Source organism: Copadichromis virginalis, linkage group LG15 (assembly GCF_057382275.1).
Source record: "Copadichromis virginalis isolate Kocher_CV1m ecotype Utaka linkage group LG15, C_Virginalis_male_GT1.1, whole genome shotgun sequence".
Classification (NCBI taxonomy): domain Eukaryota; kingdom Metazoa; phylum Chordata; class Actinopteri; order Cichliformes; family Cichlidae; genus Copadichromis; species Copadichromis virginalis.
The window spans coordinates 26,450,696-26,478,638 of record NC_140632.1 but is presented as its reverse complement, the minus strand read 5'-3'; the positions used below and the strand labels follow the sequence as shown (position 1 = coordinate 26,478,638).

General features: G+C 43.6%; 1 protein-coding gene across 2 annotated transcripts; it reads left to right on the top strand.

The window, feature by feature from the left end:
* The first annotated feature begins 76 nt into the window (after nucleotides 1-76).
* On the top strand, nucleotides 77-26,560 carry asap2b (ArfGAP with SH3 domain, ankyrin repeat and PH domain 2b). Of its 2 annotated transcripts, none has more exons than XM_085432711.1 (29): nucleotides 77-366; nucleotides 1,904-2,292; nucleotides 8,677-8,749; nucleotides 9,966-10,120; nucleotides 10,243-10,317; nucleotides 11,083-11,132; nucleotides 11,456-11,585; nucleotides 12,213-12,298; nucleotides 12,436-12,511; nucleotides 12,623-12,709; nucleotides 13,047-13,150; nucleotides 13,391-13,460; nucleotides 15,221-15,311; nucleotides 15,397-15,445; nucleotides 15,521-15,687; nucleotides 16,460-16,593; nucleotides 17,011-17,105; nucleotides 17,179-17,368; nucleotides 17,590-17,675; nucleotides 17,747-17,862; nucleotides 18,513-18,580; nucleotides 18,674-18,781; nucleotides 18,869-19,103; nucleotides 19,200-19,295; nucleotides 21,296-21,563; nucleotides 21,638-21,699; nucleotides 25,320-25,384; nucleotides 25,529-25,648; nucleotides 25,741-25,803. In XM_085432711.1, exons 2-29 carry the CDS (start codon nucleotides 2,167-2,169, stop codon nucleotides 25,786-25,788), a joined length of 3,030 nt encoding a protein of 1,009 aa, XP_085288837.1. In that variant the 5' UTR covers nucleotides 77-366; nucleotides 1,904-2,166; the 3' UTR covers nucleotides 25,789-25,803. The 2 variants fall into 2 exon arrangements, with proteins under 2 accessions (XP_085288837.1, XP_085288836.1); XM_085432710.1 differs by lacking the exon at nucleotides 25,741-25,803 and adding an exon at nucleotides 25,812-26,560 and having other exon boundaries at nucleotides 78-366.
* The last annotated feature ends 1,383 nt before the right edge of the window (nucleotides 26,561-27,943 follow it).

Sequence of the window (27,943 nt, the reverse complement as noted above, 5' to 3'; positions counted from 1 at the left end):
CCACACGTTTCCAGCTATCATGGTTGCTAGGCAACCTGGGCAGCGCTACGGAGGCTAGACCGTCCCATTTCACAAGCCTCGCACTTCCGGCCTTAGCGGTCTTTGAGTACACGGCCCTTGAGGACCGTTGAGGCTGCGTACTTTAAGGCTGCAGACCCTGAATTGGGATACAGCCCATGTGTACACCTAAGAGGCTGACATGCAGACCAACAATGCTGAATCTAGAACCTTCTCCCCGTGAACATGGAGCCAGATGTGTTTGACGCATCTCAAACACAACCTCACCTGAGTCAGAAACCACATCAGATGATCGAGTTCTACCATCTGTCCACTAGATGGAGATGACTGACAAAGATATCAGCACAGGTCTGAAAGCATGTGTGGATCTCACACAAATGCACACAGACAGTTTATTAGGCACATCTGTTCAACTGTATGTTAAAGCAAAAATGTAATTAGTCTGACATGGCAGCACCTCCTGGTTCAGGACCGCCTGCTGGAGTTCAGACTGAGGGATATTCCGGCTCAGAGCCTTTCTCTTCGTTTAACACGATCAGCACACAGACAGGATTTACCTCAGTGTGACAGGAAGGCTTTTATGCTTTCTGTTTGGTGAAGTCACCTGATTAAACACGTCACCTGTTCACGTCAGTGATGCCTGTTTGAGTTCATCACAGTGTAGACCAGGCTTGTAAAACATACAGCCCAGGGACCAGATTCTAAAAGTGTGAACAGAGATCTTCATAAGTTTTACAGCTATTCCTACTGATACAGATCAGTGCCCATTCATGCTACAGCAAAGTAACGAAGTTGTATCTATCCATCCATTATCTTCTGCTTTTCCTTGTCAGGGTCGGTGAGAGATGGGGGTACACTCTGAACAGCCTGAAGTTACAGATTTCTGTGATTTTACACTTTCACTTCTTAAAATAAGCAAAGAGTTGAGCTTTTCATTTTTTTTTATTTAATCTCAGGGATTAAATGTGTAGTTAAACGTCTGTGCACTGGCAGAAAGAATGTTTCACCGGTCCGGCCCACATAAGATCAGAATGGGCTGGATGTGGCCCGTCGTGTAAAATGACACAAGTTTACGTATGGGGACCTCCAGAGCCTTTCCAACGGCTGCGGACCTGGAGGAAAGCAGTGTAGTGGAAACGACACACTCTTCACTAGTTAAAAGCTTTCTTCTTTGTGAATGAGCGATACATGTTTTTATTAAACATTTGAACATAATACTACACAAACTCTCGTATAAGATATAAAGTCAGATACATGTTTTGAAATGACGCATAGAGCAGCTACAAAAAAATGATGTACAAACAGAGCGCTGCGGTCAGCGAAAGTTTGGGTCCTTCGCTCCAGCTAGCGGTCAGCGCAGCGCGTGCCGTGTCCTGAGAGGGCCTTTAGACGTTTTTAGTAAGGCTGTGTGCTGGTGAGCCTCACAGCTTCCTCGTGTTGTTTCAGTGTCCCTGCTTTTATGGCGTGCGTGTGTTGGGGGATGTCTGAGTGCTCTAAATATTAATGGTAAATATAGTTCTCTGCAGCTAAGTGAGAACACTGCTGACCAAAGGGTTAAAAATAAAGGTGCATTATACTTTTCGGGTGTTCCTTTAACCGTGTCTCATTAACACCGTTTGTAAAAATTTAGAGGACTTCACACTTTAAACATCATATTGTTCCAGTCCCACCCTGATAGGACTGTGAAAATACTGTGTGAGTGTGTGTCTCTCTGTGTGTAGGTGTTTTGTCTGTGTGTGTGTGTGTGTGGGGGGGGGGGGGGGGTATGTACCTGTGTGTAAGTGTGCGTGTTTGTGGTTTGCGGAAACAGCAGCAGGGTGGGAGCGCCCTTCTCTGTCCCCGCCCCCTCAGTGTCCCCGCCCCTCTCCGTGCGCTTCCTGCTCAGGTGAAGCAGCTGAGGGTGTTGGAATGTGTCGGTGCTGTCGGTGATTCGTGCTGCGGGACAAACATGGAGGTCGGACTTCTCCTCTTCCTCCTATGACTATGAGCAGCGACGCGTGCGGGAACAGCAGAGGATCTTGGCTGTGACGCTGCGGGCACTCTTGAGGCGTCCAGGTGTGGCTGCTCCACCTGCGGCTGCGCGATCACTGCTGCAGTTTTGACGGGATTTTTGCGCCCCCGGTCAGTTTGCGTCTGCCGGAGCTCACCATGCCGGAGCTGATCAGCGTCACGGAGTTCATCGACGAGACCAATGAAGACTACAAAGCTCCAACCACCTCCAACTTCACTACCCGGATGGGCCACTGCAGGAACGCGGTGGGAGCTCTTGAGGAGGTGAGGAAACAAGGACACACACACACACACACACACACACACGGTTGGAAGTCGGGGATTATAAGAGTTTAATAAGGTGGTAAAAAGGCTTCCACTGAGCCTCTCTGTAAATACCTGGAAAGTCCGGTTTGTTCCTTTTTTCATGAACGTGGTTTGTTTTCCCGTGTGTGGGATTGAAGAGGGTTTTAGTCACAGCCTGTTTTCACTGTTTGTGGACCTACAGTGTGAATAAACGGTGATTTCTACTGCTTTTCAAACTTTCCAAGCAACAGAGCGTCAAACGAATCTGTTTTATTCGAAAGAGGAACTGAGAGAAACACTTCCTTCTGTAGACATTTTGTAAGATTTAACAGCTTCTTTTTATTTTCTTTTTGCAACACGATGATGAAGCATATTTCTAAAACTGAAGAGATGAGGAAGCAGAAGTTAAAGGTCAAAGGTTTCAGGTGGGAGAATAAGATGGGGCTGAAGGCTTTCCCCACAGGGATGCCCTGGGAAAAAACAGGGCCGCCCTGGGAAAAAACAGGGCCGTGGGCACAGACATGTGAAAGGCCCCAAACTGCCCTCAAGCTCAGGAGGAAGTCGTCACTGGCTGTTTTTAGTCGTATTTAGAGAAAATATCTTAAAGTAAATTAACGTGATGATTGTACTGTAAACTCAATGATAATATTCATGAAAGGTTAAGGTAGTATTAGCGAAGCCACTCTTCCACTATCACCAACTCGGCTCAACTCGATTCACCTAGACTGGATCGTTTCGGTTGTTTTCCATTACAGTGGAGCACCACCTCAGTGTGGGTGAGATTGTCATCAGTGAAGGACAGTGAGGAGATTGTGGACCTGGTGCTAAACTGAGGTTAAATGTCTGCAGCACATCGTTGGACCATGTCGTTGGGTTTTGTGCAGTGTTTCACCCATATTGGAAAATAAAAAACAGACCTTCAATAGAAGCATATTTATGAGCAGCACATGAATGAAAAGTCTGACAGCCCCCAATTTTAAACAGAATTAAAAACACAAGTAATGATGATGCTGGCGCAGTTTAACATGGAAGGGAATCTGTTTACACGCTGCAAAGAGGCAGAGCCATTACTGAGTTGGTGAGCTCAGGTTGAGTGGTAGAAAACGTGTTTCCAGCATCCACAGCAGCTGTTCCTATGATCAACATTTTTTTTCCTGTGACCACCATTAAAACCTTTACTGGGAAACAGCGAGCGGGAGTCCTTTGTCAAAGCAGCTAACACATTTTAACATGAAGAAAAGCAAATTCTGCAGCTGCTCCGCCCGCTCCTGTTTGTGTTACATGGAGAAAAATCTGCATAAGCCTCCAGAAGTTGTATTAAAATTTGCAGATGAACTGTTAACTTAGTCTGATACATGTTTAAATTATACAGCTAGCTGAAGGCTGACGTTCTATTTTACATGGAAGCGGTGTTACATGGTGTGTGTTATCTGGCTTCATGGATAGATAGAGTTGGGTGTCATTTGCATAGCAGTGAAAATGTATGCTATTCCTTCTGATAATACTGTCTAAGGGAAGCATGTATAATGTAAATAAAATTGGTCCTAGCACTGAACCCTGTGGAACTCCATGATTAACCTCAGCATGTGAAGAGGACTCTCCATTTACATGAACAAATTGGAGTCTATTAGATGGATATGATACAAACCACTGCAGTGCAGTACCTGTAATACCTACAGCATGTTCTAATCGCTCTGATAGGATATTATGGTCGACAGTATCGAACGCTGCACTAAGGTCTAGCAGGACAAGCACAGAGATGAGTCCACTGTCAGAGGACATAAGAATTTGTAACCTTCACTAAAGCTGTTTCTGTGCTGTGATGAGCTCTGAAACCTGACTGAAACTCTTCAAATAAGCCATTCCTCTGCAGATGATCTGTTAGCTGTTTGACAACTACTCTTTCAAGAATGTTTGATATGAAAGGAAGGTTAGCGATTCGCCTATAATTAGCTAAGACCGCTAGGTCTAGAGATGGCCTTTTTAGTAAAGGTTTAACTACTGCCAGCTTGAAGGCCTGTGGTACATAGCTGATTAATGGAGGTGATTGACAAACATTGATTATGTTTGCTTACTAAAGGAGTTAGAAACTCCTCTATATCAAACATCTTGGCCGAGCATAAGAAAACACACGCTTAGGTCGTATTAGGTGTGCTCATTTAATTGTTTCACAAATCTGGCCATGTCTTTGAAAGCTGACCTCAGGGCAGGAAAAGCTTAGGCGTTAGTGATCACACTTTGTGCATACTGGCCTGAGACTGTTAATGGGACAGAAAGCTGTTCAGTGAGGACGTTGTTGTTGTTGTTGTTGTTGTTGTTTTAATACATATATGCTCTTTTGTGGTCATGTTTTAGTTTTTTTTCTCTCTTTGAGTCTTTGATATCACGTTATAGTTGCCAGCAAGTCTTTCAGGACAGGAGTCCATTGGTTATTCATGGCTTCCTGTCAATAATGAAGGCATTAAATATTTTTTTCACAGGTTTCCTTGTTGATGGATAAATAGAACAGTGTGTCAGAGAGGTTATTTATTAATTCTTAGCATAAAGAGTCAAATGCTCTGAAAAGAAGACACAACATGGATGTTTTTTAGGGAGGTGATCACGTGATTCAGGGATGGATTAAACAATCTCTTATTTCACTTTGTGTGTTTTTGTGGGGACTTTTGTTTGGGTTCCTCTTTTCTTTTTCTTTTTTTAATGGTTTCTAGTTTTTCAGATTCCTTCTGAGACTTTATTGGTTCTAAGGACAGTAAATATTTTTCCCCATCGTTGTAGAGGCCATCTGTTGTTGTTGAGGAGCTGTTGGATTACAGCTCAGAGCACAGAGTTGAACGCTGGTTCCTCTCAGCATAAAGTGAAGAAATCTATGTCCTTGCAGCGAATGCTTTAAAAGCACAACTGAAAACCTGACGTGAGGTCTGTAGAAATCGCAGGTCTGCTGATCATGTCCTCCTCCTCCTGTTGCATGCTGGGATGTTCCCACTCAGTAGACCCGAGGCGATGGTAGAGCCTCACTCCTCTGATCGAGTCTCGACATGATTCGCCTCACCTTGGTCCTCCTGCTGTCTCCGATCTTTGCTTTCCTCTCAGTTAAATCCCTCCATTCTCTCCTCTTTCCTTTGTCATCTTTCTTTGTCTCGTCCTCTTTCTCTCTCTCCTTTGGTCACTTTTAAAGCTCTTCTCTTCACGTTTGAAGCTCATCTCTGTTTCTGTTGTGTCTCAACTTGTCTGAAGTGATGTGAAAGGAATTAAAGTCTCCAATAAATCATCAGCTCCTCCCTCATCTTCAGACGGTAGAATAATTACAGTAAACACATGAAATCAGCATCAGTGTGCTGAATGGTAAAAACAGCAGATGAGTACTTTACACAGTCCCTGCTGGTCTGATCAGTGTTGTGCCCATTCAGGTTTCTTTATCTGCTTCATCTTCCACTCGTCACACTGATCTGCTCACCTGCGTTCACTAATGTAAAATTAGTGTTGTTGCACGTGTTAAAAGCAGCTGAGCAGAGCTGGTGTGCAGAGGCTGTGAAACTGAGGAAACCCTAAAAACAGGAAGCGTCTCGGCTGCTTCTACTGTCAGAAAACTGCTGTGAAATGTTCTGTTTTGATGATTGCCACTCTCCAAATCCACACTTTGGCTCGTGCCTCATCCTGTAGACCTGAGACCTCTGTTTGAATAAATATCACCACTACTGTGAGCTTTAGCAGCTCTACATTGTTGCCACTCGGTTACAGGAAAATTCATGATGATGATTACTTTTAGTCAATAACTGTAATCTCAATGATTTTACAGTCATTACATTAACAGTTTTACAGACTGTTTCTTTGAACTTCAGTGTAAAAACCGTGAGGGTGGTGGGGACATGCGACGTCCTGCAGACAGTTTTAGACACACGTTGGTGGACGTTTCTGACCTCACAAGACAAAGCAGCGCCCCTGCTCGCCTGCAGCCTCCAAGTCAGGATGTCTGCAGGTGGAGGTGGGGCGAAAAGAAGTCAGGGCACCAATAACCTCACCTGCCTTCAGACACCTGCATGCATGCTGAGAGTGATGAAGGCCAACTACCAGTCAGTTAGTTATGATTAGTCAATTGGGCATCTTCATCCATTAACATCCTCCTAGATGTTTGCCTGCAACCTCATAGTAGGTTCCAAAGTCCAAAGAGCTGCATGTTGGGATCACTGGTGATTCTAAACTGACCATGAGTGTGATGTAGATAAGGGGGGGGGAAATGATGTACTTGATTTATAACACAGGGAAAAACCAGAGCTTTGTGCTGAAAATGAATTCAGTAGGTAACAGGGGTAATTACCATTAATTATCATTAAATATGAATCCTCTGACGTCAGCCTGAAACAGTCTGAAGGGGCTGCTGGTAAACTTTGATCAGACAGTTTGACTGACGTATCAGCAGAGGAAGTGATCCCCCTTTATCTTTGCTGACCAGGTCAATGATCTATGTGGTGTACAATCATGCACTAAGTTACTATATTTAACCTTTATGACCTCTTTACACCCTTGCAACACCCTTATTAGGGACATAATGAAAGCTCGTGGGTGGGCTGCTGTGACATGAGCCTGTTGGCGTTTGTACCAAGATTTCAACGCTGTCCTCAGAGACCTGCCCTGTGTGTTGTTTGTGTGTTTGCAGGCGTTTCATTGAGATTATTGCATCATTCATCCTGTAGGAACGGTGTTTTCTACGTTTAACCCATCCTGTAGCTCTTTTTCAGTGAGTGCTTTGGTGAATTTGCAGGTAAACTCTCACAAACACAAGAAGACCATGAATATTTATCTAGAAGGCCCTGCCAGGACCTCAGTGCTGTGAGACCATCAATCATCCACCGTACTGAGTTGAGCTGTTTCTGAGTTCTTTGTATTTGTGCTCGATCTGTTGTTTGGTCTTTGGCTGAGCTGAATGAAGTCGCTGCTCTACACCTGAGCTCACCTGTCGCCTCGCTGTGTTTCTGTGCAGAGATTTGAAATCGGCTCCGGTGTTTGATGAGTGGCTCATCTTGAACCAGTTTTTGGTCAAAGAATAACCAAGTGCATGTTTTTCTCTCTGAGTCATGGACCTGTGACTCAGAGCTGTAGACGCTTAGGTGAACCCCACAGATGAGGTCGGCAGGAAAACACCTGAAGGTCATGTGACTGAACCTCTGTGGTCTCATCAGTCATGCAAACTATGGTAAAGGCTTAGATCGCATGGCCTCTTCAGTCTCCCTCCCACAGCCTCGGGTTAGACACAAGCAGACTTCATGTTCCTGACTAACATGAAGCTAATGCTGTAGCTCGTGTTACCACTCAAAGGTTTAATTTAGGCTGCGTTTTAGCCTCAGGCTAACGAGGAGAGTTTCAGGAACTAGAAGACGTTAGCTTTCAGATCAGCTCTCCTGCAGGCACGCCGGCTTTACAGAATATGAGCTCCCTTTGGGTACGTCAAACAGGTGAAAGAATTCCTTCTGAAGCCCTAACCAGATTCCTGTGAATACAGTGGGCGTGGCTATGTCAGGTTCTGTGTGTTCGCCAGAGCTGATCGTGCCAATCAATACAATACTGATGATTCCATGTGATGTCCTGCAGATCACAGAAGCAGCGCTCTTATTTTAGGGACTAATGCACCAAACTGTACCGCTCAGATGAGGAGGGACACAGGAAACAGGAACAGCACAGAGAATCTGATCATTTTCAGAACATAAGATTCAGTTCATTACAGATGTATTAATATACAACAATGCACATCTCAAGGTGCTTTGTAAGATAAAGACCCTAAAATAATAAATATAATACTACAATAATACCCCCTGTGAGGAAGCACTTGGTGACAGGGGGGAGGAAGAACTTTCTTTTAACAGAACCAGGCTTATGTTTGGGGGAGGCAAAAGTTGATGCAACAGTAAAACACAAAAAGAACTGACTAAACTTTATGAAATGCTGCCAGCATTCTAAAGCCTTGAGAAGGTCAGTAGCTGTGGCCGCTGGGCGCTGTCCCTCAGCAGGCGTCTTCGGATTATGTTGAACTGCAAGAATAAAAAGATCTGCTTCAAAGGTCTGAATGAAACAGTTTCTGTGAGTGAGAGGTGTCTGCTAAAAAAAAAAAGCACCTTTAATAGCAGCACTGTTTTCATCAGTCTCTTATTAGATGTGTGATGTCTTGATAATAACTCTGCTTCGGGTAAAACATGCAGACTCTGCAGTCCGTCCACGCACGTCAGCTCAGGGTATGAAGGGTGACAGTCTGAGATGAACACCAGCAGTGGTGAACGGTTCATACTGACTATAAACACACTTTTTCTTTAACTTTGACATGTAAGCATTAGAGGCATGGCTCCTAATCTGCGTGCTGTTTCTTCTCCTCAGGCTCTCGACTTGGACCGGTCCGTTCTCTACAAGATCAAGAAGTCGGTGAAGGCCATCAACTCGTCTGGTCTGGGTGAGAGATGCAGTTTCATGTCAGTCTGACCCAAAATAACAACGCTTGTCACCACAGTCTCACTTTGACTGTCACTTCCTGTTTGTGGTAGCACACTGCGCTCAAATACAAACTACCAAAATAAAAGCAGTTTTTTTATTCAGGTCAGTGCGGGTGGGGTGGGTTCGTCAGCAGCCGCGTGCTGCTGGTGGGTCTCTGCTCGGGCCGGTGGAGTCTCACCTCCAAACATTCCTGTCATGCTTCCCCGTGTCCCGGCATGCTGAGGGATACGCCCACATCCACACTACAGTGCAAACAGAGGAAAGGCCGAGTCCTTCACACACTCAGCAAACACACAAGATCCGAACATTATTCAGCACTTCTGCAAAAACTGACAGGAAACGCATCATTCAGCAGTTTCACAGACAGAAGGCACTGCATGACCAGAAATATGTGGACAGCAGAGAGGTTCTGAAATATTTAGCTTCTCTCTGTGACCTGCAGGTTTATGTTGGAGGTAAATCTCCATGTATATACCAAAGATTCAGAGCGGCTCGGTGCCTCAGCTCGAGGGGAACAGGCCATTTTCTCTGCTAAAGAAATGCAGCGGGTACACACAGACATGTCCAACTGAAGCCCAATAAACACTTTTAAATCATCAGAATTATTTAAAGCTGAAAAATTATACGAAAAACTGTAAAAAATTAAGATTTTGTTTCTCTCCTTTTATTTTTCTACTTTTAATTTTTCGTATCAAAAGGGACTAAATTAAATTAACTAGAAATGTTTTTGGAAAAATCTTTTGTTGCAATATAAAATTCATTTAAATTAATTTAAATATAATTTCAATAAATTTACATTTATTTTAATACATTCACATTCATTATTTGTTTAAAATATTTAAAATAAATATTTATGTTTTAATTGTTTAGATTTGTTTATTTTAATTTGAGGTGTGTATTTTATTTCTGTTCATTCATATATCTCCAGTTTTTCTCAGTATTTAGTATCATATTTTTATTTATTCTCTTTGTCTCCTCTTATATTTATTGTTTTTAATTACTTTTTATTTTATTACTTTTTTATTCACACGTGTTTGTTGTCCTTGTTTTTTCCACATGGTGGAGTGGATGGTTTTTGTTTTCACACAGAGTTTAATCATTTTTGTTTTTGGAGTTAAATGAAAGATGATCCGAGCTGCAGTCCGCATTTATTTAAAGTGTTTTCTGTGTCGTAGCTCACGTGGAAAATGAGGAGCAGTACGTTCAGTCCATGCACAAGTTCGGGGAAAACTACCTGACCCGGGGTGACAGGGATGACGGCGATGTCGGCTCTGCCTTCATCAAGTTTGTCGTTTTCACCAGAGAGCTGACAGCCCTCTTCAAGAACCTGGTGAGGAACCAAAGTCAGCCTCAGAGAGTGAAACATCAGACATTTTATTGTGAAAAGTGTTAAATGTAGAAAGTGTGGTGTGTTTTGCGCATTTGTGCTGTGACACAACTTCCTGTTTGCAGCTGCAGAACATGAACAACATCATCACATTCCCTCTGGACAGTCTGCTGAAAGGAGACCTGAAAGGAGTGAAAGGGGTTGGTGTCACTTTCTTCTTCCTGCTGAAACAAACCCGCAGACACTCGCTCAGTTACACTTCACTTCCTGTTACTGTGGCTAAAAATTAATCATGTTTGGTTAGATGACATGTTGACTGTGTATTTACAATAATTACATCAGAACTGTAATCATTTTAAACACACAGCTTCAGATTTAACAAATAAAATCACGCTGGGGTCCCACATTAATGTCTAAATATCTTTGTACCACAGCAGCAAACCAGCCACTGTAAAATTCTCCGTTTCCTGTCATATGAAAAAACAAAAGCAGGAAATCGAAATAAAAGATAATTTTTTGTTTTTTCTGATTTATTCAATATTATTTTTCCTGCTTTATGCTCAGTTTGAATAATTTAAAAAAAAACTGCTTCTTGAATTATAAAATGTAGGCATGTTAGGTAAGGTGGCCCTGAGGTGCCAAATACAACATTTAATTTCTGCAAAACACTGAACAGTTTTTCTTGTAGTTGTGCGATGAGCATAACTTCCTGTTTGTAATGGTGGTGTCGTCCTGCAGGCTGTGGCTCGTGGCATAAAGACTAAATGGCTGAATTTAAAACACCTCTGTTGTGACACGGTCACCATTGTGTTTGTTTTTCTAATCTAACGCACATGCTATCATCTAGAAATATTTCCAGAGTGACTCAGAGGTTAGAGTCCTGTGTGTGTGTGTGTGTGTGTGTGTGTGTGTGTGTGTGTGTACGTTTATGAACTGTGACTGTGTGACGTCTGTTTTTCCTGCAGGATCTGAAGAAGCCGTTCGATAAGGCCTGGAAGGATTACGAGACCAAACTGTAAGAAGGGCTCATTATCAGCTGCTCTCACTGAAATGTTAAATCACAGAAACGAGAACACGTTAACCAGTCGACTCATTCAGCATTTAAATGAGAATGTTTGAATAAAGTTATCTTTATTGTTTCTGTCTCCACAGACTGATACATGCTCTTTTTTTCCTTTTTTCTCAAAAAAAGAAGAAAAGATAAAATATGATGATTGAAATCATGGCGTTTCTTGGCTTCTGTATTTTAGCATCTTTCTATTTTTTCTTCTCCTCAGTTTGTTGTTTTGATCACATTTTTTTGTGTTGAGATTTTAACATGACCTTTGACCTCTGCAGAGCGAAGATTGAGAAAGAGAAGAAAGAGAACGCCAAGATGCATGGCATGATTCGGACGGAGTTCAGCGGAGGAGAAATCGCAGAGGAGATGGAGAAGGAGAGACGAATGTTCCAGCTGCAGATGTGCGAGGTGAGGTCAGAGGTCACACAGGTGACCTGAATGCTAAAACAATCATCTCTATCCTCTGAGGTCAGACCGAGAGCAACGTTTGTTTTACTGCCTCGACCAGTCAGCGCAGATTTTATATGACGTGGAAGATTTGGTGGACAGAGGTCTGTGACGGATTCTTTTCAGAAGTTTTCCAGTTTGATGGTTTTCAGGGTTTGTAGCTTTTTTGGCTTCATCAGGCGCTGATCTTCAGCTCAGTCTGTATTTCTCGTGGTTTTTTGTTGGTCATGAGTAGAGAAGGAGTGGAGGGTGAATTCTGTGGATATGCTGGTAAAGAGGTGACAGAAAAAAAGCCGTGAAAACGAGCTTCCTCTGAAGGCTGTCCAGGCTCGCTGTTAGAGACCCGATGAGGATCAGCTCAGAGTAAAGCCAGCCGAGATGGTACTGACCAGGATGCCTAAACAAGATGAGGTTTAAAGGCCAGGAGAAGACCCCGGGCAGACCCAGGAAATGCAGAGATGATCTCTCAGCGGTTTGGGAATGCCTCAGTGTCCTCCTAGAAGAGCTGGAGGAGGACAAGGAAGGACTGGTCATGCAGTAACGGTTATTTTCTTCAGTTTTTCTTGATTCTTTGGCTTTTCTCTGCAGTACCTGCTCAAAGTGAACGAGATCAAAGTGAAGAAAGGAGTAGACTTCCTCCAGAACCTCATCAAGTTTTACCATGCTCAGTGCAAGTATGTCCAAACGTGACCAACAGGTCCATGTATGAGTAAGGTGTTAAAGAAAAGATAATAAAGTGTGAATATTAAAACATTAATTTTGTTATTGATTCACTTTTTCCTTGGAGGTTCTCAGACGTTTTTTTCTTCAGTTTTTTCCAGGATGGACTGAAAGCTGTGGAGACTCTGAAACCGGCCGTAGAGAAACTGTCCACAGACCTGACAGCGGTGAGGACGCTTGTGTTCCCTGCAGGAGCATTAAAGCTCACAGCTCACTTACCGATCGCTCTGTGCGAACACAACAATGGGCTTAAAGTTAGAGTTTCTCTTCCTCTGCAGATCAAACAGACTCAGGACGGCGAGAGGAAGCAGCTGGCTCAGCTCCGAGACACCCTGAAGGCGGCACTGCAGTCCGATCAGAAAGAGGTAAAAAACATCAAACATGGTGTAACATCCATTTGACTGATGGCACAGACCGAAAACATGAACACAGTTAAAATGCAGGATAAACACGAGGGTAAAGAGTCGCTAACATGCGCACAGCAGTTAGAACAAACATGGTCTGAACAGATGTCATGAGTCTGATGGTGAGCATAACCAGGTGAGCTCTGACAGGCTCACCTGTTACTGGAAAGGAAGTTGATTAACAAAGCTGTCCATCAAACAGAGGCTGCTCTGAGCTCTGAACTCTGTGTAGGGTCATAGTTCTCACGTCTTTCTGTCATAAGAGCTGCTTCACATAAAGTGTCTGATTTATTGACAGGACGCCCAGGCCAAACAGAACGCAGGTTACAGCCTCCATCAGTTGCAGGGTGACAAAGCCCACGGCAACGAGCGCTCTGGTTTCCTCTACAAGAAAAGTGAAGGGTGAGCGAACTCAGTGTCCCAGAATGCCATATGAATGTGACTGACATGCACATGCAGTTCCTGTGACGTCCAGCAGAGGCAGCATTTAGTCAGTCTACACAGACTCAATGTTAAATGTAACATATTTACAGATTTAACATGTTTTCCTCCTTCTGCACACGTGTGTTAGTGGTAGCTGCCTCAGTCACGACTCCACTCTATGACCTTTCACACTAAAAGCTTTGTCTCTCTCCTCGTCAGACTGAGGAAGGTGTGGCAGAAGAGAAAGTGCTCGGTGAAGAACGGCTTCCTGACCATCTGTCACGGGACGGTAAGGTCCTCTTCTCCCATTGGTCCATGACAAGCCCCCGCCCTCCAGCCTGCACTACATGTCCAATCAGAAATCTCCTCATGAGTTTATCGTCTACATCAGGGGTAGACAACTCCAGGCCTCGATTGCCGGTGTCCTGCAGGTTTTAGATGTGTCCCTGTTCCAACACAGCTGATTCAAATTGCTAAATGACCTCCTCAACATCCCGTGAAGTTCTCCAGAGGGCTGGTAATGAACTAGTCATTTGATTCAGGTGTGTTGACCCAGGGTGATATCTAAAACCTGCAGGAACCGGCACTCGAGGCCTGGAGTTGCCTACTCCTGGTCTACATTAAGTGGGGTTAAATAGTACATTATCTATTTATTTATTTTTTTAGTTTCTTTTCTGCCTTCTGTTTTTTATTTTGAAGTTTGAGCAGTCAAATGGCCAATCAGGACTGAGCTAGCAGAACACAAAGAGCAGAAGGAAAATGATTAAAAGAAAAGGGTGGGAAAAGGATTTGATTTGAAATCTGAGGGCTGCTGGAGAGAAAGTTTCTAATTCTTCTTAACTGTTTCTCTTTAACTTTCAGCCTTTTGTTTCTCCTTGAGCTTGCTGAAAAGCAAATTCAAAGAAAAACAAACCTCATATCTACAGATTCACAGTAACACATATCTTCAGTTCTATTTAAGGTAAATTTCAAGATTAGACTCATGTTTCTGAGAACCGGGTTTCCAAGGTAACCTACACCTTCTTGATAGCTGTCGGTACATCCTTGGGTACATCCCTCCTTCAGAGTAATGTTCCTTCATGAAAGCATTCCTTCAGAGACACGTTTCTTCAGTGTAACATGTCCAGGATTACGCCAACCCTTCACAGCTGGTAGAAACCTTCCACATTTACCACTCAGACTCAAATGAAGACAGGTACTGCAGACAGAGTCCTCGCAGTGCTCCATCTGAGGTCAGCTCACCGAGTTCATCCGTCTTATGGTCCAATGTGCACTTATTCCCACTCCCATTCCCACTCCTTTCTGAGGATAGGTGAAGCGATATTGGAGGGTATTTCTAGTTTAGTTTTTCTTTTCTTTTCCTAAATTGCATTTTGTTTACATGATCAAAATGAATTGAACACAAAGATACAAACGTTGCGCATGATGATCAGCTCCAGCTCTGAAACCTGACTCTTGCCTTGCTTTGGGGAGTAGAACCGTCAGCTGCAGAAGATCCTCTGATATCAAAAATGTGAAGGAAAAACGTCATAAAACTTTAGTCTACCAGACTTAAAACGGGTCCATGGGCCCATAGTGGGTATGTATGGGTGAACTGTGGGGCCCGCATGGTACGCCCATTTAGGGAGGCAGGAGACAGTGGTGGAGGCAAGAGGAGGAAAGGAAAACCCTGTGGTTCATCAATAGTTTCCTTATGAATGAGACGTTTTGTGGCATGAAAAGCCAGAGGATCAAAAGTCATCAGGCTTCAGAAAACAGTAGAAAATGAGATTACAGAAAGTCACTGAGGTTAATCATCTCAGAACTTTAAATGATATGTGCAGATGTTTTGCAAGATGAGGGAAGGTTTTGAGTTGTGCAGCTTAAAGTCCTTACAGGTTCTTGCTGTGGGCTGAACTTAACTGGGATCCAACTATTGTCCATGTTATGGTATATAGCAGTACAGACTCTGTGACAGTTTCAGGATCTTTTCTCTGTAACGCTGAATGTTTGATATCTGAGTGAGGTTCAGTCAGAGCTGAGCTCTCACCTCCTCTCGTTGTCTTGCAGCCAAACAAACCTCCAGCCAAGGTCAACCTGCTCACCTGCCAGGTGAAGAGGAACCCCGATGAGGAGAAGAAAAGCTTCGACCTGTTCTCCCGTATGCTGCAGACTTCCTGCTCACATGTTCCTCTGTATATATGTGTGTAAAGTCTAAACTCTGTCTCGTGCCCCCCCCCCCACAGATGACCGGACCTACCACTTCCAGGCCGAGGACGAGGCCGAGTGTCAGATGTAAGTACGAGCAGGCATGGCCTGAGCTGCCGGGCTTCGCGCTACTGCGAGCGCTTATGGTTTGGTGTTTTTTAGCTGGGTGTCGGTGCTGCAGAACAGCAAGGAGGAGGCGCTGAACAAGGCGTTCAAAGGAGACCAGGACGAGGGTGAGAACAACATCGTCCAGGAGCTGACCAAGTCCATTGTGGGAGAGGTGAAGAAGAGGACTGGAAACAACAGCTGCTGCGACTGTGGAGCTGCAGGTCAGAATTGTTCAGAAGTCTCTCTCAAACAAACACCACTCATGAAAGGAAACAAAATTCAAAGATTAAACACGGAAGTCCAGTCACTCACGGTCAGGTCAAAAAAGTAGTGACGCTTGAATGAGTCTTTCTTAGTTCTGCCGGCGTTCTAACCCCACTGACCTCTGCAGGACTGCTTGTGGAAAGCTCTGGGCCTTCAGGCAGTTTTTTTCCTTTGCGGTTGTTTTGTGTGGGGTTTTTTTGTTTTTGGCATTGAAGTTGTTTTATGCAACTTTTTTAGTTGGTCTGTTGCTTTAAACCTAGCTGATATTCTTGTAGATGATGGTTTTACTGAACTGCACTGTGAACACTTGATGTGGAACTTCATAGCACTTCTATTTCCTGTCATGGTTTACAGAAGTGAGAACACGTTAGTGTCATGAGAGAGGGCGCATCAACAGTCTCTCTAATAACACCACAAAACACGTTTTCATCTGTTCATCTCAGCACGTCCAAAGATTAGATTAATAACATACAGTTTTTTTTATCAATTATATATTCAACATTCACTATATTGCCAAAAGTATTCACTCAGCTTCCTCACGTGGACCTGTAGTCCAAACACATTTCTGCTCAGAGCTGCAGAAACTTCCCAGAATTCTTTTCCAGGTTTGTCTGTCAGCAGATTGTTAATTCATCTCATTCACTTTGTTGTTTCTTTAGTCTTGAAATTACATTTTGAGGATGTGAAGGCACCGCTTGTTGTTTCTGTGCCCCCACCCACCCTCTACAGATCCCTCCTGGCTGTCCACGAACCTCGGGGTGCTGATCTGTATTGAGTGCTCAGGGATCCACAGAGAAATGGGGGTCCACTACTCCAGGATCCAGAGTCTGGACCTGGACGTCCTGGGAACCTCTGAGCTGCTGGTGAGTCCACTTCACTGTCCCGACAGAAGGTCAGAGCATTCTGTTTGTCAGTTTGCGGTGACTCATTTCATCATGACTTTAATCTGTTAAATAAAATTAAAATATTTGCAGGAAAAAGCCAAAAAAGCAAAGCAAAAAACCCTCAGATTTTTACCATCCTGCAAGACTGTCTCCTGATTCGTTTAAAACTGTTTCTTTGAAATCTCTTAACCTCATTATATTCACCTGTGTGAAGACGTGAATGGAAGGGACATTCTGAATGTTTGCAAACCTTTTCTGGAATAATCAGGGAACCAGAACCCTTGCCGAGCATGTCAGTCGTCTTCAGCTGTGAAGAATCAGGAAGTGTGATCACGTGTCTAATCTTAGGAGCTACAGCCAGAACCGAGTTGATGTTGGGCTTTTGTTGCCTTTTAGTTGGCGAATAATGTGGGAAACGCCAGCTTCAATGAGATCATGGAGGCAGATCTGTCAGCGCAGGAAGTGACCAAACCAACTCCAACCAGCGACATGTAGGTGACGGCATCAGGAGGTGAGTCTGAGCTGTAGTAGGATGTCGTAGTGACTCGTCCGTCTGGTTTGCAGGCAGATGAGGAAGGACTACATCACAGCGAAGTACACCGAGAAACGCTTCGCCCGGCGGAAGTGCACCGACGCCGCGTCCAGGCTGCGGGCTCTCTACGAGGCCATCAGGAACCGAGACATTCTGTCGCTTATCCAAGTCTACGCTGAGGGGGTGGACCTGATGGATGCCATCCCACAGCCCAACGAACATGTATGACCTCCTCATCTCTAACACGAGTTTGACGGACTGACTCATGCGTCTCTCTGTTGTGTCTTTGTGCTCATTTTGTGTCTGTTTTTACTAAGCTTTTACTCTTAAGCTCTGCTTTGTGTGTCCATTCAGTAACACGTAGACACAGCTCTGTGCAGGTGTCCGTTGTTGCTCTGCAGACTGACTGTGTGTGTGTGTGTGTGTGTGTGTGTGTGTGTCAGGAACCCGGGGAGACGGTGCTCCACCTGGCGGTCCGAATGGGTGACAGAAACTCGCTCCACATTGTCGACTTCCTCGGACAAAACAGGTGTGACTGTTCAATTAAATACCTGTTCTCCAGGTGTGTGTATGTGTGTAGTGACCGGGTCTGTGTTTCAGCGGTAACCTGGACAAGCAGACGACCAGAGGAAACACGGCGCTGCATTACTGCTGCCTAACCAACAACAGCGAGTGCCTGAAACTGCTGCTGAGGGGGAAAGCTTCAGTGTCCATCAGTAAGAACACACACACTTGCACATATATCAGAGCGTGCTGAATGCTGACGATGAGTGACAAGTGCTCATATCATTCATATGAGCATTACACACTCAAATGTTGCTTTTTATGATCTTTTACCATACGACTGGTCTGAAATCTGTCCAAACTTGAGGTTTTAAGATGTATTTATGCAGTGTGTGATTGTTCTAAACTTTATGACATCGTTGTAAAGTCGTTGGATGTCATTTTAGAAAAAAAAAAGAAAAAGTGTGTGGTACAGCTCTTTTCATGCCCTTTAATATGATATATCACTCGATAAGGTTTCTTGAAATGTTTTATAAGAGGAACTTTGACATGGGCACTAATGATGAAGGTCAAGTTCAAATAACCAGCCAACCTGGCTCTAGTTTATTGTTGTGAGGTTTGAAGAAATAAAAGCAAGTTTCACAGCTGGTGTGACCCTCATCTGGGGCCGTTATTGTTTCTACCATCACATAAAATTTAAATGATGTCTTGAGAACAAACAGAGCTGAGTACTTTGTCTTTTCAGGGGGAGAAAAACCTGCAGTAACACAAGAAAAGTGCAGATCTAATCATCTTTCCCTTTTGGAAACAATGTGCTGACATAATTCACCAAAAGTCTGAATGACTGAATTTGTGTCCACAGCTAACGATGCAGGAGAAACACCGCTGGACATTGCCAAACGTATGCGACACAAAGAGTGCGAAGAACTGGTGAGAATCCAAACACTTCCAGGCTGTTCAAAGTAAAGCAGTTCCTGTGCTGTCGAGTGTCTGTACCAATAAAGTTTGATTGATGTGTTCCAGCTGACTCAGGCTCAGACCGGAAAGTTTAACGTCCATGTTCACGTCGAGTATGAGTGGCGTCTGCAAAACGAAGACCTGGATGAGAGCGATGACGAGATGGAGGACAAGGTAGGCTGCTTTTCTGACGTCCTGCATTAAACTTTCTGTTGGCTTTAAGTGACCGTGTACTTCCTGTGTTTTCTGTGGGTCCTGCAGCCCATCCCACAGCGGCGGGAGGAGCGCCCGGTCAGCTGCTTTGTGCCTGGAAGTGGACCCGTGCAGCCCAACCTGGCGGCGCTGGCGTGGGATGTTGCCTCCCTGGCATTAGACAAGCAGCGGCCTGCGATCCCCAGCACCATTATTAGCAACGAGACTTACGGCACCATGCTGAATGTGAACCTGCCGCCCCCCGGCCCAACGCCCCCGCTTCCTCCCCGAGGACCCAGCAGAGGTCAGAGGGCGCCTGGGCTGAGATCAGCTCTGCTGTTCAGACCCTGTGAAGAAGTGAGGAAATAAAATTGATCTGATTCTGTCTTGTCACCATCAGGTACCAATAAAGGCACCTCCGTGGAATCAGTAGGCAGACAGCGGTCGTCCTCCGACCCCCCCAACCCTCAAACGCCGGAGAGGAACTCCAAGTACGGTGGGTGGACTTCCTGTCAGATCCACAGCGGAGGGTCTCGTTTGTGATGTTTTTCTTTGCGTCCGTCAGCTTTATTTGGCTTTGTTGCTTTATTTTCACGAAAAGAGCAGACAGTTCTGTCCTCTTTCTGAGGTATGAACCGGCTGTATGAGGCTTTCAATTCAATTCAAGTTCAGTTCAATTTAATCCAGTTCAGTTCAATTCAATGAATTTAAATTCAGTTCAATTCAATTTTAATTATACATGGCCAAATCAAAACAACAGTCGCCCCAAGGCGCTTAATATTGTAGGGTAGAAACCTAGATACATACGGAGAATACCCAACAATCATATGACCCCCTATGAGCAAGCACTTCGAGACAGTGGAAAGGAAAAAAAATCTCTTTTAACAGGAAGTAAGCTCTGGCAGAACCAGGCTCAGGGACAGGCGGCCATCTGCTGCGACCGGTTAGGGTGAGAGAAGGAAGACAAGATAAAAGACATGCTGTGAAAGAGAGCCAGAGATTGATAACAATTATGATTCATATGATTCATTCATGATTTATTCATGATGCAGAGAGGTCTATTAACACATAGTGAAGGAAGAAGAAGAAACACTCAGTGCATCATGGGAATCCCCCAGCAGCCTACACCTATTGCAGCATAACTAATGCTGGGCATACACTGTGCGACTTTTGGCCCATTTTGAGGCAATTTTTTTTTTTCAGTCGTGTGACCATTTTGGTGATCGGCCCGAGTTTCACCTTCATCGTGTGTCATGCGTCGTGTAGTATTGTGACAAAGTGGCTAGGACTGAATTCATTTACCATTTGTCACATGCATAAATTGTTATTTTGTGTTCTGTTATCTTATAGAACACAAAATAAGCACATGTAATCTTGGCTCTACATACTATCCCGGGTCTGTTTGTATTAGCATTGGTTATATTCATTTCATCTGTGCAAATGTTCTTAAAGCTAAGAACAATCTTTCATTTGTTTATATAGTTTGGTTATACTTACCATTGTGTGTTCCTTTGAGCAGGTCCTATGTGTAAAACAGGTATGTGGGAAGGGCTGCCCCAGTACTTCCTGATTTTATAGGTTATGATGTCATTGATCATGTCAATTGGGTGTAACCAAATGTTTCTTTTGTGTAAAATTGTTTATTTCATTTAAAATAACCTCATGAGTCAGATTAAGTGAAGAGATTGACTTTTCAAACTGTTTAATTGGGTGAATGAGTTTGTTAAGTGGAAAAATTATTTTTTTCCTGTTTCTGATGGTGGTTGTATGTCTGTGTGAATGAAAGACAGAGAGGAAGAGCGAGAGACAGATTTTGTTTTATAACCTTCATGTTAGGGATGCACAGTGTGAGCACTGAGGTCGCATCAGAGCATCAGGCCGCATAGTGTGAGACCCTGCATGGTGACCTACAAACTTCTAACCCCTGCAAGTCAATTGTACAGTTTGAGCAGAAGCTGATTAACGTGACTAAAAAAATCGCACAGTGTATGCCCAGCTTAAGGGAGGATTCAGGGCCACCTGATCCAGCCCTAACTATATGCTTTAGCAAAAAGGAATGTTTGAAGCCTAATCTTAAAAGTAGAGATAGTGTCTGTCTCCTGAATCCAAACTGGAAGCTGGTTCCACAGAAGAGGGGCCTGAAAATGGAAGAATCTGCATCCCATCTACTTTCAAATACTCTAGGAACAAGAAGTAAGCCTGCACTGCACGAGCAAAGTGCTCTAATGGGGTGATATGGTGGTACAAGGTCATTAAGATAAGATGGGATCTGATTATTTAAGACCTTGTATATGAGCTGGATTTTGAATTCTGTTCTGGATTTAACTGGGAGTCAGTGAAGTGAAGCCAATATAGGAGAAATATGCTCTCTCTTTCTGTTCCCTGTCAGTACTCTTGCTGCAGCATTTTGGATTGCTTTCAGGCTCTGACTGTGGAGGTGTGCCTGGAGCCACTGCTCAGGGCTTTCTTGACTCTTGTTCTGCCCTCTTCTCCCAGTGCTCTCACTGGTTCCTCCTCCTCCTCCTCCTCCTCCTCCTGGGCCCAGCAGGAGAACCGGCATGTTGGAGACCAAAGCCGCCACAGCCAAGACTGCCCCCCTCCCTCCTCTGCCTCCCCTGCCGACAGGACTACCTACAGCACCTCCAGTCCCGCCACCGCCCTGCATCCCACCTCCATCACCACCCCAGCATAAAGTTCCTCTCCTCCCACCCAGCCACCAACACAGAGGACCACCAGGATCCAAAGCCCCTGTCTCTCCTCCCGCGTACGTACTGGTCTGATTGAGCTGGGTCTGCTGGGAGGAAGCACACCAGTTTAATGTTGTTCTTATGATTACAGAGCAGCGAGGGTTCCTCCTCCTCCTCAGAGACCTGCAGGCACGATTCCGTTGGAAAAACAAGGTACACGCACACACACACATGAGCACACACACTAAAATATCCACAATCAGTAACATGAAAATATTTGAATTTCACTCAGGCTGCAGCACCGCCTTCTTGGATGTTAGTACAGTAACTCACAGCAGCATATTATTGGTCGTAAGATGTCATTAAAAATGCTCTAAAAGGCTCCAGCAGCACAAACATGGTGCAGACATCCAGTTCAGGTGAAGCTAGCAGACAGCTAGCAGCTACAGGCACCTGTGTCAAACTTTAAGCCTGAATATGATGTAAGCAGGTGTGTTATAAAAACATAACTGCTGTTAAAAGGCTGAAACTTTTGTGCTTTGACAAGGGACTGTTAATAGAGCTCTGTGGAACACCACGACCTGCAAGAACACACTCACATGATCTCTGATGTCACTCATTCAAGGAAAGCTGTGATTATGGTGTACAATACATCAGTGAAATACCCCCGTCATGGTTTAATGAGGTCAGGTGCTCATTAAACCTCAACACTGGATGTTTCTCTGTGTGAAACTTAAGGGTATCTTTGCAGTTTCGTGCCATGTCAGATATTCTGGTGCTTTACTGCAGTGGTTCCCACCCCTTGGGTCTGTGAGTGGTTTGGTACCAGGCCATGAGAGTTGAGGCTCGAGTGTGAAATTCGTGGTTTTCAGGGGTTTTATTGTTTTTTAGCGTTAACTCTGTTTCCCTGGGTCTTTTCCCATGTGATAACATAAGATAACATAACCTTTATTAGTCCCACACATGGGAAATTTGTTTTGTTACAGCAGAAAGTGGATAGTGCAAAGTTGCATAGAAAAACACTGGAATAGGATAAAAATAAGATACTGTACACAATAGAATAAAATAAAATACAAATGCAATATACATCTGACAGCAGTGTGGAGGAAAGACCTGCGAAATCGCTCTGTCCTACACTGTGGAGCTGCTCAGTGCTGTCAGAGTCTTCTGCATGGGGTGAGAGATGTTGTCCACCAGGGATGACAGCTTAGCCACCATTCTCCTGTCACTCACCACCTCCACTGGGTCCAGCGGGCATCCTAGAACAGAGCTGGCCCTCCGGATCAGCCTGTTCAGTCTCTTCCTGAACCAGCAGAGATGCTGCCACCCCAGCAGACCACACCGTAAAAGATGGCTGAGGCCACCACAGAGTCATAGAAGGTCTTCAGGAATAGGCCCTTCACTCCAAAAGACCTGAGTCTCCGCCGCAGGTACAGCCTGCTCTGCCCTTTTCTGTAGAGGGTGTCTGAATTATGAGTCCAGTCCAGTTTATTGTTCAGATGAACACCAAGGTACCTGTAGCTGTCCACAGTCTCAATGTCCATGCATCGAATGTTTAGTGGTTGCAGTGGAGGATGTTTGTGCCTGCTGAAGTCTACCACCAGCTCCTTGGTTTTACTAGTGTTCATCTGGAGGTAGTTCTGCTGGACCCAGTCCACAAAGTCGTGGGTCAGTTCTCTGTACTCCCTGTCGTCCCCATCACTGTGGCCAACTATTGCCAAGTCGTCAGAGAACTTCTGAAGGAAGCACTGGGTGGAGTTGTGGGAGAAGTTGTTTTGTTGAAGCTGGTTCTCCATCTTCTGCCTGTAGCTGAACTTCCCTTTCCTTATCAGTCCTCCAGCTCTCTCTGCAAGGCCCTCCTCTTCTGCTCGAGGACGGTTAATCCAAGGTTTGTTGTTGGAGAAACAGCGCACAGTCCTGCTGGGTGCAACGTTATCCACACAGAAGTTGATATAGTCCGTAATGCATGTCACAAGGCTGTCAATGTCCTCTCTGTGGTCGTCACAGATCACCTCCCACACAGTAGACTCAAAACAGTCCTTAAGAGCCTCCTCGCTCTCCTCTGACCATCTCTGCACTGTTCGGGCAGCTGGTAGCTTCCTGCACAATAAGGGCTCATACACAGGTTGTGATGAGATCTGCCCAGGGGAGGGAGAGGTGATGAACTGTATGCCTCTTCTGCATTGGTGTACAGTAAGTCCAGTGTTTTATTGTCTCTGGTTGGGCGTGTCACATACTGGGTGAAGGTGGACAGTGTGGAGTTCAGTGAGACATGATTAAAGTCCCCTGATATTAGGAGAAGTGATTGCGTTTGCAGTCTGCTGACTACAGAGTGGAGAGAGTCACTGGCTGCATCCGCGTTGGCCGAGGGGGGGGACATGCGCTGTTATCGTGATAACATGCGAGATTTCCCGGGGGAGCTAGTACGGACGCATGCTAACGGCTAGAGGAATTTCAATACACAGCAGTATATTCACAGTTTAAACCAGATATTTACATACACTTTATGGAAAACACAAGAACATTTTTTACTGTTAAACATCAATTTAGAGTAAACTTGTTTTGGATAAATAAATATTGAAAGATCTTTTGAATTAGTTAAATGTCGGAATAAGAGAGAGAGCTGTCATTTTATTATCACTTTCATCAAATTTAGGAGTGCATATACACTAAGTTTATTGTTAATTAATAAGAAAACTGCAGACGATTCCATTCTGAGCTGAAGAAGCTTCTGATAGGTTCGTAGAGTCCATGTGAGTAAATTGGTGACACACCTGTGGATGCATATAAGGCAAAACACAGAGCCTGTTTCTTTGAAATGGGAAAATCAAGAGATGTCAACCAAAACACCAGAAAAAGAACTGTGGAGCTCCATAAGTGTGGCTCAGTTTTGAATACAATTTGGTGCCATTTACAATTAAGAAAACAGATAGTTTCTCTCTTTACTCTTAAAGTTAACAAATATGTTTTTATATTTATCAATCTAAAAAAAATAAACATTTAGTCTGATTTGATGTTACAATTAAAAAAGTGTTTTTATCTGAAGAGTATGTAAATATCTGGTTTCCACTGTATGTTTGATGATGTTGATGTTTGCCGTGATTGTCAGCACAAAGAGGGAGAGAGAGGAACAGAGAGGGAGAGAGAGCAGGTGAGACACACATGTTAGTCAAATGGTTGTTTGCCAAAAGTATCACCGTATCATAGGTCCTCATGTATCTCGTACCTAGTGTTTCTTTTTAGGTTTACTATTTTTCAAATTCTACATTAATTAAGTTTTGCAGGCTTGTTTGCACAACAAGGCTAAATAATTAAATAAACTTTTCTCAATCTAAATATTGTACTTTGGTAGAATTAAAAAATAAGTGTAGTGCAGGTCTATGATGATTTTTAGTGCTACTATCATCTAGTTCTGATTCTGGTTCTGTCTTGGTTAAGTCCTCAGTAGTCCTGATTTTGAACTGTTGTGTCCTGTTTTAATTCCGGATCAGTTCTGGGTCTGGTTGATTTGGGGTTTAGTCCTCGTGTCGTGATGCAGCCCTGATTTTGTTCTGCCTTGCTGCTTAATTAAAAAACTAGTTTAAGGTGTCCTGCATATGTGATATATATTTTTCCCTATATGAAGTCATTCCTTTTTTTAACAAAACTCAAAACAGAGCCTATTAATCTTTCAGTCATTTCTACCCCCCCCCAATCCCACATGCATACTACCCTTTAGGCCTAAGCCCCGGGTGTATCAAATGTCTGCCTCCGCCTCTGGTTCAAACAAAGGTGAAGTTACAGAAGAGAAACTTTTTTCTGAAGTCTGTGGGGGCTTTATCTCTCTTTGGCAGGTCGTCCGATCGTGTCCCCTCATAATCCGTCTCCTCCACCCCGCAAACCCAGAACTACATTTTCTGTAAGTCCTCAAACACACCACCTCATTTATTTCTGCACACAGACACAGTCATCATCACAAGTCCAGCATGTAACACAGCTTTACTGCTAAATGTGTGCGTGCGTGCGTGCGTGCGTGTGTGTGTGTGTGTGTGTGTGTGTGTAGAAGCAGAGGCCTCAGAGGGTGAGGGCCATCTACAACTGTGCAGCGGACAGTCCAGACGAGCTGACGTTCAGCGAGGGAGAGCTGATCGTGGTGGACGGCGAGGAGGACAGCGAGTGGTGGGTGAGTGAGAAACGCCTCCAGCACAGGAAACGCATCATCAGCACAACTTCATTCACTTCACAACATTTATTACAGCATGTGTGTGCGTTTAGATGAAAACCCACCTGAAGAACAATCCTGACCCGTTGTCCAGGTTGTGATTTAACCACCGTCTGCGTTTCAGATCGGTCACATCGAAAGCGATCCGACCAGGCGGGGAGTGTTTCCTCGCACCTTTGTTCACTTCCTGTCGGAGTGATTCGTGCCTCCAACTGTGGTCAGACTGAGGGCACATCTGGATCCTCCTGTGGACCTGAGAGGAGAGTCCGACATCCAAAGAGATCTGATTGGGGTCTCGATCTTCACTCATGCTCTTCCTCAAAAGCTGTCGGCCTGAGTTTGAAATGTTCTAAAAGCTATGCAGCGGACACAAAAAGGGCAGACCAGACCAAAAGTATGTGAACAGTGTTCTTCAGTGATACGTTTACACACAGCAGAGCTACGTTAGTACAGCGCCTCCACAGACAGAGAACAGGAACTACAGCTGAACACAGTTACAGTAAAATCCTTCACTGCCTTAAAAAAACGCGACGAAACAACAGCTTTGTTTTTTTCTGCTTCCTGTTACAAAGCCAGCTTCATTTATAGAAATAATCAGTTTACTATGAAAGGACTTCATCTTCACTCTGTCAGGATGACCGCACCGGCACAGCGTCCACATACTTTTGGCAGATGTGATGTACATTTCTGTGGTTCTGCTGCTGGGATCTAGCTGTGTTACATCAGGAACATTCAGCTTGTTTGTAAAAGCTTCAGGATGAAATGATTTTTATTATTTTAAGATCAAACATGTAATCTGAGCAGAAAATCTGAGTGTCCTTTAAATTTTAATGTATTTTCGACTTATTAAAATCATCATAAGTGTACCTGTGAGAGTCTGTCCTGTTTTTCTTTCCCAGCACTCACTTTTTCACTCTCATTTATTTCCCACAAGTTTTGTCAGTGGCACAGATTTGTTTAGACGCTTCACTGCTTCAGTTTTTATTTACATTATTATTTTACATGTTTCTGTGAGTCAGTGAAGAGCAGTCTGAAGCATTTCATAAGTTGGAAGACAAATAATTGGCAAAAAAATCAAATGTAAAGAAATGGTCAAACTCTGCGATCACTTAAAATATTTCAGTTTACTCTCATATGAGTGTTACCTAAAACAATGACATATGTTCAGTTTTATGTGAGCGGAGCCTTTTCATTTTCTACATACTTGGAAAATCATCAGTTTGGACTTTCAGACCAGCTGGAATTACAGATAATCAGGCAGACATACCTGTGTACTAACAGGACATCGCTAATTACACCGACCATCTTAACCACACCACACTGTGGTCAGAGCAGGAATTACAGCCATACGGAACAGAACAACTACTGATGATCTGTGAAGGATCTAGGGCTGAAACTCATCAGAAACATACACTCTAAAAACTATTGTTTAAGCTCAACAAAAAAATTAACGCAACAGTTTCCATTACTCTTTTTGAGTTATGATAACTTATGTTGAAATTAGATTGAACCAACAAACTATATTGAGTTACGGGAATTTAATTATCCTCCATAATCAAAGGTGATTTTAATTACCATTTACGTAATATTTGGTAGCTTAAAAATCATTTCAAATAATGTGGAAAAAGTAATTGGAGGAACATAATTTTTATGAGTAAACAACTTAAAAATATGTTTTTAAGTGTTATGTAATTAATTACAGCAATTACAAAAACAATTTTTTAAAGTTCATTATTTAAAATATTAAGTTGCTGATTTTCATCATTATTATCATCATTTTAGCTTTCTCTTATTTTTTTTTATTGTAATAGCTTTTAAGAAAGGAATTCATTCAACATTTTTTTTTTATCAAATAACTTTTTTATTTTTTAACAGTAGGCATTTCAACACTTTGTATTTAAAAAGTGAAAATAAACCAGAAATTTAGATTTATACCATCACAGCCAAGTTATAGAATATGCCTTTATGTATTTAACACCACAGAAACAAATGTGTTCAATTGGTAAAAAATCTACTTAGAAAACATTTTGTTGCAGTAATACTTCCATGCAAGTGTTCAGTAAATGTTAACTTTCAATGCCTACCAAACTTTACAAGATCTTCCATCTTTCTATTACACAATGCAGCAAACACCTTTAAGATCAATTTTACACATACAGGATTCAAAACACAATGGTTGCAGTCTTATGGTTAGATCCACGGGTGTACCGGTTACTGATGATGGCAGTTTTCATCACCTGCCTTAAGTTCTTCAGT